Source organism: Tachysurus vachellii, chromosome 24 (assembly GCF_030014155.1).
Source record: "Tachysurus vachellii isolate PV-2020 chromosome 24, HZAU_Pvac_v1, whole genome shotgun sequence".
In the NCBI taxonomy this organism is placed as follows: Eukaryota; Metazoa; Chordata; class Actinopteri; order Siluriformes; family Bagridae; genus Tachysurus; species Tachysurus vachellii.
Window position 1 is genome coordinate 4,078,673 of NC_083483.1, and position 14,433 is coordinate 4,093,105.

The 14,433-nt window shown below is 38.5% G+C and overlaps 1 protein-coding gene across 1 annotated transcript in view; it reads right to left on the minus strand.

Moving 5' to 3' along the window:
* Positions 1 to 14,433, minus strand: part of gpc6a (glypican 6a) — a 127,788-nt gene that overhangs the window by 11,627 nt on the left and 101,728 nt on the right. The window contains exons 5-7 of the mRNA XM_060860322.1: positions 13,588 to 13,718; positions 13,094 to 13,231; positions 355 to 485 (exon numbers count right to left, since the gene is read on the minus strand). Coding sequence (XP_060716305.1) covers positions 355 to 485; positions 13,094 to 13,231; positions 13,588 to 13,718 — 400 coding nt within the window. The remainder of the gene's footprint in view (positions 1 to 354; positions 486 to 13,093; positions 13,232 to 13,587; positions 13,719 to 14,433) is intronic.

Sequence of the window (14,433 nt, forward strand, 5' to 3'; positions counted from 1 at the left end):
GTCCTCTGTAGTAACTGTAAGACCATGTGGTCTGGTGTTATTTGGACCTGTTAGTGACACAGCCTTAAACATAGCCGTAAACACACTCCACGGTTCACATTCAGAACATGATTCACCTCTCAGTGATTCTGAAGGGACTAAGGTGACCCAAATACCATTCCATTTGGAAATGAACTCTATACCCTACACCCTACACCCTACACCCTTCCCCTTGGCAAATCCATCACACAGACAAGAAACAGGACCTTTTCTTTTTTAGTGCACACACAGTCCATAGTTTAAAGTCGACAAGCCCTTCACGACGTGTGTGTGTGTGTGTGTGTGTGTGTGTGTGTGTGTACAAATGTATCTTGCCTTCCTTTAGTGTGACTGTTCCAGCACTGCTCACTGTTTGTTTCGATCACATTCTCTTTAGAACAGATCACATCAGGCAATGATGTCCAGAACCTCTTCGCCTTCTTCAGTTTGTCCTTAATGTCAATCACCTACCGACAGAGAGACAGACAATCAGTGAGACAGACAGATCCTAATCATGATGACTCACATTTTTAGCATGTGTACCAATCCCAAAATTCTAAAATTTCTGCCTAAGGTCTATGCTTACTGTAATAAGATTATTAACTAGCAGGGTTCACTCTGATGTTCACATTATTGGGTTCACATTAAGCTCTGATGGTTCCTTCATGAATAAGTCACTAATAATCTAACCAATATTAGATTATATATAGGTTTATATAGCTATTTTATATGTCGTTATATTTATCTGTTTTTCGTTTTGTTTGATTTCTTATTGTTTTGTTGTTGTTTTTTTTTGACTAGCATTCAATGGCTTATTGTGTGACAAACAAAACTTTCAGTCGCGCCTGAGATTCTTTGCTCATTCTATTGATCACGCTGTTAAAATCATCTGATCACAACAAATATTCACTCCTCACATGTTCACTGGCTCAGTGTCTGAATCAGTGAATCTTTTGGTCATGATGAAGAATCATCCCTTTCACATTCAGCAGGTTAGAGATTGAATCAGTGACTCTTTTATTCATGGCCAAGATTCACTTTTCTAAAATTCACTGGATTGGTTTAGATTTATTTTACATTCAGGTGGTTTATGTTAGACTCAGATTCACTCCTCACTTGTTTCGTGAATTTGATTCAACAAAACTTTTAGTCATAAGTTTGGCTCCTTTCTTGTCCCATATATTGAGAGCTAGTGCTCGTTTTTAAAAGTAGATAAGAAGTTTTTTTTTTTAAACACTAGGTTATACTGAGGCTAAGAGCTAATTTTCCACAGGAACTTTTAAACTGTTAAATTGCAGACAGATTTTTAAACCTTGAGATTAAAATCTAAAATGCAAATGTTATGTTTTTTTTATGGTTTTTGGGCATGAATGTAAATCATTTCTAGAGTTGAACATTTTAGCATTTTAAAAGAAATGCTAGTTTTCGCAATAGCAGGTGCATATCATTATGAATAGCTGGGTGTAAATATGGCATGTTCATACACACACACACACACACACACACACACACACAATCACACACACACAATCACACACAAACATACAGGACCACTAGGTGCTGCTACTCCTCTGAAAGAGACAGATGGAGAGAGAGACAGGCTGAAACACAGAGAGAGAGAGAGAGAGAGAGAGAGAGAGAGAGAGAGAGAGAGAGAGACAGACAGATGAGCGTCAGTGTGAATAAATAAACGCACTCATGTTTCAAACACATATTAAGACACATTCCAAATTAGAAGGGCAGTAAATGTGCGGGTCATCTGACACACACACTGCAATATCAAGGATAAATTACATCGGTGCTGTGTGTGTGTGTGTGTGTGTGTGTGTGTGTGTGTGTGTGTGTGTATTCCCCGGGGCCTCAAACCCAGTGGCCACGTCTAAAAATCTCCACAACAAATGCATGTTATTAGTGCAAGGTCACACATCCGTACACACACATCCGTACACACACACACACACACACACACATACACTATTATCTTCAGTATTCCACATGTTGTTTTGTGTATACACATCAGCCATAACATTAAAACCACCTGCCTAATAATGTGTAGCTTTGACCTGTCAATCCGTTAGCAAGATGATAAAAGCAGATCCTTTAAATCCTGTTGTGGAAAGTTGTGAGGTCATACCTCCACGAATCAGACTTGTTTGCCTGACCAGTTCGTCTAGCCATCACTATTTATCCCTTGTCAGAGTTGCCCAGGTTTTTACACTTGCTCAATTTTTCTTCCTTCCAACATGTCAACTTTGAGAACTGACTGTTTGCCTGCTGCCTAATAAATCCCAACCCGGGACATGTGACATGTGACATTAGAACTAAACAATCACTGATATCCACATCACCTGTCAGTGTTATAGCTGATTTGTGTAGATTTATATACAGATAACTGTTTGTATATGTTTGTCTATCACATCCCAGACATTTCCAGTTAATTAATTTTTTTTCTACACTGTTCTCGTTAATTAAATTCTTCAGAACAACACGAATGCTCCACGCTGCGATGTGCTGATGTGGGAATTAAACTAGACAACGACATATAAACAGTACAATTTAGAACATTGGCTTTTTGTGTCTACATCTCTGCTCAAATGTTTAAAAAACTTTAAACTAATCTATATTCTTTTTTCAGAACACTGGTTTTCATCTCTATACCTCAGCACTTTTCTTCTATTTGTGTTTTATGCACCATGGCGGTTAACTCATGCTAAAATCTGCCCTTGAATTCTTCATTTTCATGATCAAAGTAGATGTATTGACATTTGCTATATTACTATATCTATTACTATATTGACGTGCTGTGTTGCCATAGGAACGGCCAAGCAGATGAAGGCTCAGTGGTGTAATAACCGTAATCCTGATACGCACTGAATGCACTAGAAACCATAAAGTGTCATTACGGCACAATATGCACTACTGCATCTATGGGCCACGTTTTGTTTTGTTTGTTTTTTTCCCCCACAAAAACTAGATTTTTCTCTCTCGCAAAGCTAATCTCTGTTTTGCACTTGTACCTCAAATCTACTTTGAATTTATTTCAAAATATGTGAAAGTGAAAGGTTTCCAGAAGTGCGAGATCAGGTGCTGTATTATGTGCAGGATCCATGGGAGAGACCAGATCACTCACACAGTTATAGATTAGCGTGAAGTCTATCTGGCTAATTGTGGATCTGCACAGCGTGATACACACAGCAGTGTGTGTGTGTGTGTGTGTGTGTGTGTGTATAGCAGCACTGTAGGAAACATTTCACACCAGTACGGAGTGCATGAAAGCCCACATATACTCTGTATTTTAAAGACACTAACATCTCTAAACACCGGCTGTGTTCCAAATCAAACATCGCTTAATAAAAGTGATTAAGCTATAATCTCGTTATCTGATATTTCTCTCATTAGGTTCTCTAATTAGATCAAATAAACTAATCAGGTCTAAAGCTAGCATTGAGCTAATAAGGTTCTAAGCTGATATTAAAGTGCTTTATGCTAAACGTGACTCCTGTCCTGAATTCATACAGTATATATACGCACATGGGATGATATGAAGCTAATCAAGTCCTAAAGCTAATACACTCAAAGATAATTTGAATCTGTCATTAATACAATAAATTCAATGAAGTGTATTCAGATGGAAGAAGATCTTATTAAGCTAATAACATTTTTAAATCCAGGATTAAGCTAATAAACACTTCGACTTCTATTGTGGTAATAGTCAACTGATAAGGTGTTCAAGTAGCATTAAACTAATAACGTCTAATTATAAGCTAATAGATATGCAAGGATAATATATAGGGAAGCAAAAAGAAAACCATGCCAGAGGCTTCAACAAAACCCTCAGTGTGAAATTACTATGCAAAAAATGTACAGTAACCTAGTTGCCTATGCATGCACACCCCGAAACATTCTTTGTTGAAGCTGGTTATTTATTTTCTTCCACCAAACAGTGTTTTTGTATAAGAGTCTCAGCATGCCACGGCATGCCACGTTCCGACGTTCTAATCAGCATGATATGTTCTGATTTGCTGATATTTTCCCACTCTTTCTTGCGAAACAAACACATGTCTGTTCTTTATTGATTTGGATGCAGGGAATGTTAAGGTCGTTGTTGTGTGGGTCGTTACTTACAGATACCTGAAGGTTTTGTACTAAAATAGTCTGGTATTTGTAGATATTCCTGATTCCCTGATGGTACCACCACCATGCTGCTCCGCTGGTATGGGGTTCTTTTGGTCATTTACTTTGTGCTTTTTTTGATGCAGCAAACATTTTGCATTTGGTTTCATCAGACCAGAACACATTTTGCCACATGCTTTGGATTAATGTCTTTAATTTTTTATTTTTTTTAGTAACGGACTTAGCCACCTGAACCCACAGTTCAGTCGTGTGAAGAATATGAGTTTGTTGTCACATGCAGAGAGAGCGATCAGTACTTGTCAGGTTATCCTGCAGCTTCATGTTATTGTATATCTGTTAGAAGCCTCCTTGGTATGTTTGTCTTCTCCTTGTATGAATTTTGGAGAGACATCCTGTTCTTGGTGATGTCACTCTGCTGCTCCAATTACTCTAGGTGTTGATGACTTGACAGTGTTCCATGGTACATCTAATCTTTTGGATTCATTTATACCCCTATCCTGATCCATATCTTTCAACAAGTGAACTACCACACCTGCTTTTTAAGCTCTCACAGCAACATGATAATTATGTTTAAACATGAGCTTGAAGGTGATTGATGGATTCTGAACTTCCCCAATTAGAAAAGGGCGTGTTCACATCCCAGTGCTGAGCAGCTCGATTGGCATTTGCAAAAGAAAACCAGCGGGTCTGCAGTGGTACCTCGTTCTCTTCACGGATGAGAGCAGGTTCACTCTGAGCACATGTGACAGACGTGAAAGTCCAGAGATGCTGTGGGGAATGTTATGCTGCCTGAAACATCATCCAGTATGAGCAATTTAATGTTGAGTCAGTGATGGTCTGGGATTGTCCTTGGAAGGTCACACAGAACTCCACATGCTAGCCAATGAACCCTTACTGCTGTTATGTAACGGGATGAAATCCACAGATCCAACCTCAGAACTGGTGCAGTGGGATGTGATGCAGGTACTGTCCGTCCTGTATTATGTGGCCATATTTTCTGGATGATGAAGGCATTGATGCCCCTAACATGGCCTCACTTTCCCCAGACCTGAATTCACTTGAAAATCTCTGGATGGTTATGTATCAGAGCATCTAAAGCCACCAAGTAGCACCACAGACTGTCCAGGAGCTTACTGATGCCCTGATCCAGGTCTGGGAGAAGATCTCTGAGGACACTATCTGTCATCTCTGTGGTGGAGAATGAATATACACATGTGGAGGCCAAACACAATACTAACGTACATGATGAGTTCATGCAAGTTGGATCAGACTGTAAATATTTTACTTTAAGTTTGTTTGTGTTTTTGAATCCAGCCCTCACTGGGATTTTCAACTTGAACATTTTGTTAATCAATAACCAACATGTAAATAAGGTGTTCCTTTAATTATTATTTTTTGAGCAATGTATTTCCTGATGGTTTCTTCACCAATTCTGGTACTTTTATTATACAGTTCAAAGACATCAAAAGTACCAGTCTAATCTCCTGATACTCTGCATTTTTTATTTAAGTAATTATTAATATTTTATTTATGCATTAATGTAAAACCATTCATAAGAGTTCTTGGTGAGGGGATTAATAAAACATGGTATGTAGAGACATGTTTTGGGGTTGAATTCACTGATTATTTTTTAAATAGGGTAAAATATTAAAGGTATTTTAATTTAAATACCTTTTATTTATAAAAGGTATTTTACCCCCAACTAAGCATGAAGTGGTGATGAGTTACTGTCCATTAGCCATCTCTCATAACTGTTAGGACTGCACCACAACAAATAAAATTAAATTTATGACTTTGCAGCCTTTGAAATTGTAGCTAGGACATTTAAAGAGCAGAAGCGGTGCATGACTTAGCACATCGCTAACCGGCCTGTCACGCATGCCTGGCTTTTTTCTCTAAGACGGACGCTCCTCACGTTGCACCGTCTCGCCATCTATTTTCACACGAAGCCACCCACGAACCGGGTGACACTCAGCTTTACACCTCCAGTGATGAAACTCAAAACGACTAACGCCTTGTACGTCGTTCCCTCTTTATACCTCTGTCTCTGAGGGCCTTCACACCCAGATCAAGGCTTTACCCGTGCTAAAATGTGTAATACCTAGCTCAGAGACCTTCGCGGTCAATGTTTAGAGAGAGAAACCAAGAGAGAGTGACTGAGAGAGAGAGAGAGAGAGAGAGAGAGAGAGAGAGAGAGAGAGAGAGAGAGAGAGAGAGAGAGAGAGAGAGAGAGAGAGAGAGAGAGAGAGTTTAACTGAAGGTAACAATGAACCAATCTAACTAAAATAAAGGACAAATGCAAGCAAGGAAAAATAGAGAAAAGGTGATAGAGAGTGAAATTGTAGGATGGGGATGAAAAACAGAAAAAATAAAGGAAAGGATGCACAGGTGAAAAGATATGACAGATGGAAAGCTGACAAAGAAAAATAATAATCATAGTAATACAGAAATACAATAAGATCATCAAAAGGTGGAAGAACAATGGATGCAAAAAAGGGACAGAGAGAAATTAGCATTGTTAGAATTCTGTACTGAGTAAATCTGTTTTATTTTAGATTTCTATAAAATAAGTAAAATTGTGTTTATTACAATACAGCTCAAGGGCATGTGGTAGCTTAGTGGTTAAGGTGTTGGGCTACCCATCGTAATGCTGTGAGTTTGATCCCAGGTCCACCAAGCTGCCACTGTTGGGCCCCTGAGCAAGGCCCTTAACCCTCAATTGCTCAGTTGTATGTAGATCAACAGATCCAATCATTTAACCACTGTTGCTATATAACTTATGCAGTGTTTTTGACATATATTAACAGACTTTTCAGATATTTTAGGACAATATAAAGGTGATGTGAGTGTGGAAATGAAAAACGTATACAGAATTTATTTACCTCAGATGTGTTGGTCCTAAGGACAACTAATCAAAAGCTAACAAAAAACCCATAGGTTCTGCCATATTGGAATACTTAGTGAACTTAGCTTTACCAAAAAACAGTTTGTGGGAATATATATATATATATATATATATATATATATATATATATATATATATATATATATATATATATATATATATATATACATAAAATATACTTTATACATTTTTTATATATAAATTTTTTAAAATTTTTATTATTTTTTTTGAAAAAACAATGAAGCTGCAGCTACATTCATATTCAGCGAAAGAAATCGTTTGCTGCTGTGCGATTAGCAGTGTTAGCTTTCCAGGAGGGAGTTTAGCTTTTGGCTTTGAAGGCAGCGAGTGATTTATTATTCATGTGGAACAGAACGATCTCACACTGAGGGGTCAGAACCGTGCTAGCGCACACATACCACCACGTCCTGTGGTAACACACCCACGTAACACTTTTGCCTGAGAGCGAACTACACACTCATACACACAAAGACAATGTGGTAACATTGCAAACGTATTCACCTCAACTTTCAATTAGCTATTTATATTTTAGATTTATTCACAATTATTCATATTTATTAGTCACATCAAGTTATCTGATAACTGATGCCATGTTAGTTTCTGAGACTAAAATAAAGAATAAAAAAAAAACTCATTATCTCACAATGCGCAGGCAGTTTGTTTTGTGTTTTGAAATGAAACACCACATTCCTCCTCCTTTAGCACCCTGTGAGGCTAACTGGCTAATTTGAACGAGAGAGATCATATCTGCTCTTATTACAGTGCGATGGCGATAATGAGTCAAACACGCACACGCACACTCACTTCATTAGCTTCCTCTTTCATTCTTCGCTTCTGTGTGTTTATCTCGTTTATTAAACGCAAGAGAAAAAGTTTTGTAAGACAAGAAAATTATGACAGCAGAGAAGAAAAACTAAAGGAAAACAAGAAATAATACGAGAAAGAGAAAATTTGAAAAAAATTATATGCTATATATGTTGATCAGCAGGGTCCAAGCACTCATCACAAACTGTCGCTGTCAAAGAATTGCTTAGTACATCAAATTTCAGCTAGAGTGAGTAAGAAACTTCCATTTCTTAAACTCCTCCTCAGAACCTGACATCAAACCTACATTCCAAGGTTAGTGTGAATCCATTTAACTAGTGCTAAATTAATCTCTGCCCCTAGGATTGATTGGTGTATGACGGCCATACAGTTTAAAAATCTTACCATACTTTTTAATTTTGAAGTTGTTCTATGACTATTATACAAATGTTACTAAATGGACCAAAGGCATATTTTTATAGTTTCAATAAAGAATCATTTTACTATTCACCTTGTTTTACAAAAGATATAATATTCTTGTTTTTATAAGCAAAAATATGAATAATGCTCCCTTGTGGCAAATTTGAATCAGACTGGATCCGTTATTTGATAAATCAATGTCAATCATGTCAGACTCCAGGTGAAAGCTGATTGGCTGAAGGTGGACTTTTTTTTTATTCAGTCATTTACAAAAATCTTTTATAATTCGACACAAAAATAAAGTATGCTATATTTCTATTCGAGCTGACTTAAGATTAATGAGAAACAGTTATGTTGACTTGCTCCACCTACTATGTATGATCACACCCCTATGCATGACCCAAGTAAATCATAAGTAAATCAGCTTACCATCCAAGTTAACAGAACTGACTGAGGTGTGGTGGCCCTAAATTTTTTTTTATAAATCTCAGCATGTTTTTGTGAAGCTACCAAACCCTTTGACTAGTGCACAACAGTAGGTTTAGCTTATTATGCAAATGAGCTCAAACTCCAAAGTAGTTAGAAATTAGCTTTAGTTGTCTGCAACAAAGTGATCAAGAAAGGAGAAGATGTGAGAGAATAAAATTTCTGTTTGCTTTTTTATACTTTGCGCTATGGACAAAGTCAAATAAGTTTTCTAACAAGCCAGTTACAAATCTAGCATGACAACTAGCTGGTTTGCTAAGTAGTTAGCATGCTAATGAGCAGCTTACAGATGAAAGTGCTTGTGTGGTACACTACTGTGATACACGTTCAAGGAGCTGAGGATAATATATTAGGAACAGGCAGTCCTGAAACTAGCACTGGAACACACAATCGGATAGATACTGTACTAGCATTAGCCTTCAGCCAAGTTTCTACTCATGTGTCATTAGTTGGAACAGTGTGAGAGTGCATTATTTCCGAGATGTATATCTCACACTGTAAACAGATTTATCTCTGGTTTATCTTTCTTATTTTCCTGCTGGCATTTTTTCTGTCTGTTGTCGTTAAAGCCTCGTTAGCCTTCACCGCTAATGTAAACGAGAGCGGCGGTCTTAATGGCATCTCATATAAGCATATAAAGCCATTTACAAAGAACATTAGCATCAGCTAGCAGCTAATGGTGGCCTGCGCACATCAACAAGGACAATAAACACCAGACGCATTAAAATGAAGCTCTCAAGACAACAAGGGTAACAAGTTTCCCTCCCTGTTAATGGGTAATGCATGCAATTGTAAAGCTACATCTCAAATGCAACATTTCACACCTAGTTAGTGTTTCTTCCAGAATGTTTGCTCCATGACACTAGTTACTGTTCTTACCAGGACTGTTCTTTTCAAGGGTCCATCCCAAATGCAGGACTTGACAATGTGGCTTGATGGTAGCTATTGTTTGTTAGGCTAGTCATATCGTGTTCTTTCCATTCTCCCACTCTTCTATTCTCTCACTCTTCTTTTCCTCTTTTGTCTGCCTCTCTGCATTTTCACCCCTGTGTCCTCTGAAGGTTTACTTCTTCCACCCTGCTCACTATCCTGAACTTCTCTCTTATACTCCTCCTGTAAAATGTGCTGTTTCTTTGTTGCATTCACAGAATTAATTTATTTTACTGCAATCCCTTACTTGGCTTGTTTTGCCTGAAGTAAAAACACAGAAATGGAAGTGCTGAATATTGAGACATGGCATTACATAGTGGGTAATAAGCCTTGTTTAGTGGGACACATTTGTGGGGAAGAGACCGGCAGCAGGTTAACAGTAAACACTCTGCGAGCATTCCAGCTGTAATTATAATTATACAGTGAGGCTCCACTCGTATAAAAACCACTGACCCAAACACTCAGGCTGTGTGTTCACTGCATTCTGCTTTATAAACTCAGAGTGCTGTTTAACATCCAAAATAATGAGGGAGCATTACAGGTGCACTTAGAGCCATAGAATTTCAGGAAATGATCTTTGCACACATTTAAATGAATTAGCACTCTTAGACTTGCTTATCTCATATTTGATTCCTGGAATTTTTGCAATTATTTTGTTGGTTTCTACCTTGTTTTTCAATATGATTTGGTGCTGCAATTGTACAACCATGCTGAATGCATACAGCATCCATATGGCTGGAAAAAGCCTCTATTTTGCGGAAGATTCTTTGCTTTTGGATGACAAAGCTTCTGCTTTTGTGGAAAGTGCAAGCTGGCTCAGGTAGGTTGAAAGGATTCACTGTTTCAGGAGGAAGAGCTCTCAGTTTTGGAAGCAGAACCTTAATTTGGTGTAGTAGAAGCCCCAGTTTGGCAGAAGTCAGCTTAGGTTGGAGGGGTAAACCTCAGTTTGGGTAAAATATACCATGTTTTGAACAGATGGTGGTTGGTTTGGGTAGAAGAGCCCAAGGGATTGATGAAAAAAGCTTAGGTTTGGGAGGAAGAAAAAAAGGAGCCTCAGTTTTGGTGGGAGATGCTTAGATTTTGGCTAAAGAAACCTCCATTTCAGCAGAAACCGGTTTTGGTGGATGAATCCTTGGTTTGGGGAAATAAATGTTGTCTGGGGTAGGAAAAGCCATGGGTTTGGGTAAAAAAAGGTCTAAGGTTGATTAGAAAAAGCTTTAGGTTATCTGAAATAGCCATGCTTAAAAGAAATAACATTAGCTTTGGCTAATAGTACAGTGGTAACTTAATAGGTAAAGATCTAGGTTAATGATCATGGTTGGGGCTTCAAGCCCCAGCACTTTCTAAGCAGCCACTATTGGTCACATTATCAAGGATTTTGTGTCTCTCTGATCGAGGGGGCAGAAAGAAACCTTGATTTTGATTGAAGATGTCTTAGACTCAGTTTCACAACACAATCTGTAGTTTTGTTGGCAGAATCCTTGGTTTTGTTGAAAGAACCTCTTTAATAGTCCCGCAGCTAAAACTTAGCTTTGGGTAAACAAAAAGCTAATTCTGGTAAGAATCCTGGTTTGGACAGATGACACTATGGCCATGGGAGTGATGGGAAAAGCCTTTGGCAGTACAATCCTTAGTATGGGTGATAGAAACCTTTGGACAGAAGAAGCTCTAGTTTAGGTTGAGCACTTTCTGCTTGGCTGTATGCAGTCTCAATTTGAGCAGAAGTCTCTGTATGGACACCAATGTCTGACTAAAATGGTGTTAAAGCAGCACTTGTCAGGATCCAGCCCGGACTTTGGCCACGTCTATTTAGCCGAGCCGCGTTGTCTATGGTGGGGCGGAATACTTCCTATGTCGTCTCGTGTCAAGTCTGGTCATGTCTTTGTCCCCGTTTCGTGTTTTTTAGTCATTAAACATGTTTATTTTACACTATCCTGCATTTGGGTGTGTTTTTATCCTTGCATCCCTGACAGCACTATCTGTAATGTTAGGTAAAAATATATATATGGTATGTAACAGAAGATGCATTGCCATTATATAATTGTTTCAGTTTAAACAAAAGTTCAAATTTAAACATCTTTCAATGATACACAATGCCATAGTTTTGATTTGAATAAAAAAAGTACATTTCCGCAATCAAGAACTTTTTTTGGCCTTGCCTAGGGCTTTATATTATCAGTCAGCAGATATTCCTTCTCTTGTATTTTGGGTGCTAGACACTTCTAAGTCGTTAGGGCAAATCGACAAGGGCACGTCGAAAACGGTATTGAAATGCAGACATGGTCCCAAATCGACCCCCTTGTTCCTTATGTAGTAAAATAACCGTTTTGTGCAGCGTCCCTGTGTAGAAATCACTCTAGGGCACTGGAGGGTTGGTCTCGCAGGATTTGGAACACCTCCATTCAGACTCGGGTCATGCACGGCGTGATGAATTGGGTCTGCACTAAAGGCCCGTGAGGACACGCCTGACAAGCCCAGTCCTGGAAGAATCAATAAAACTCTAATACCGCAGCAGAACGGGTGAAGAATACACACACACACTTGTCTGTCTTTTCTCTCTTCTCTCCTCTCTAGGATTACGTGCTGCACTGCTGCAAAACACTGTTGGTGTTTGAGCAGTGCGTGATCCGGGATAAAATCACAATCCGGTCTGAAACGAGCTCTCGTCTCAAAGCAGCTTGGATTAAAGAATATACATAAAAAAAAATAAAAGAGATTTAAAATAAGAGTTAGAGGAAAGGATTAGAGTGGCCGGGTCATAGCATGATATCCAAAAAAAAAGCATAGGGGAATATATTGCAAAACAATCCCTGTATGTCTTAAAGTGGAAGCAGATCCATCTCACTTTATTCACTGAAGAAGTGTCAAAGTTGCAGTTCAGATAAAAAGTGTATCTCATTTTACTTTCAGTTATGCTAATGTTTATTATATATTTAGTTGAATTATTTAGTCATATTTAGTTTAGGGTTTAAATTTGATTTAACGAACCATTTAGCTATTGTACTGTATTTTACTGTAAATATATAGAAAGGAAGGATAATACTATCATAACTATACATATATTATCAACAATCATTTAGCCTTACTTAAATGTGGGAAAGAATGAAAGTGAAACTTTTAAAAAAGTGTGTGTGTGTGCCTGGTGTGTGTGTGTGTGTGTGTGTGTGTGTGTGTGTGTGTGTGTGTGTGTGTGTGTGCAAAAGAGTAGGTGCATTGTCAGCTTACGCTATCCTGCATTGTTCTCCAGACGCTCCTCTGGGAAGCAGTGGAAGAAATAACACAAAGAGTAAGACATCTCCTGACAGACAATTTCAGACAGGCAGACTGACAGACAGACAGGCAGACAGACAGAAAGAGAGACAAACGGACACTCACCAGTTTTTCGAGACTGCTGCTCTCTGATGGAGGCATGTCTTCAGGGTTGTAGGGTTTGAAACGGGCATTAAACATCTCACGGACACTGCGACTTGATCCGGATCTAACTGGTTTGAGATGACCACAACCTTGAAACACCTTCACACAAAAACAGCAACAACAACAACAATGTGGTTACCAAAATGTGGTTACCAAAATAGCTTTCAAATAAAAACAGAATATATAATATGTCTTTTTGGGTCATGTCCCAAACAGCCATACCGATTTACTAAATAGTGAGCTATAAACAAGGCTTTCCTTATGAAAAGTGCCTACGTTCAGAACCTACAATATACTAGAACACTATAAATAAGTTATTATGGGTTTAATTAGGAAATTAACAGATTAAATTTGTGGTGGTTTGGAACACTATGCCTATGGGTAATATGATCAATATTACTGTTATATGATGTAATAAAGCGTGTGTGTGTGTGTGTGTGTGTGTGTGTATATACCTTAGCAGAGACTTGTATGCTGTTTGCCTGCATAGCCATGATGGCCTCAGAGATCTTCAAGTCAATTGGTTCCATCACGGCCTCGATGCTAAAGGGCCCCTTCAACCTCTCAGCTACCAGGAGCATAGAGTCTACACACACACACACACACACACACACACACACACACACTAATAACTAGTCCCGTATTTGCTAAATAAGAAAACCACCTCTGAAAGGAGCAAAATCATTAAAAAAAAAGGAAAAGAGGAAAAATAAGCTGCTTTTTACACCTGGTCACTTTATACGTTTTCTGTGACCAGATAGCTATCCGATGGTAAAAAGACCAGGTCTAAATGCCCTCCGAAATGTTTTCGAGACGGATATAAATCTGATGGTACAAACCACTTCAGGAGGTGGTCTGGGACACATTTCAGATGAAACTGGACAGGTGTAAATGAATGTGGTTGTTCAAGCCACATATGTCAGCGCTATACTCCTCCCAAACTGAAGTACGTCACTCGCAGGTGACTCGCGAGTCGTGCATCGCGCCAGAAACAAATATGTTTTCCCATCAGTGCTGTGCTCCGATCTTTCACCCAGGTGTCTCATTGGGTCTTAAAATGCACTGCGAAAATGCAGTAAACAGTAAATGCTGTTTTTTGTAGCAACCGCATACACCAAGGCGTGTTCCATTTCAATTACCCCAGAAATGAGGTAACATATATTAGCATTTTGGGCAGGAGTAGAAAGATCAGATCGATATCCGATTCGCCGAGATGTGGCCTAATGTAAATGGAACAGTTTTAACAAATCAGATAGCTATCGGATCAGAGAAAACACATGAAATGACCGGGTGTAAAAAGG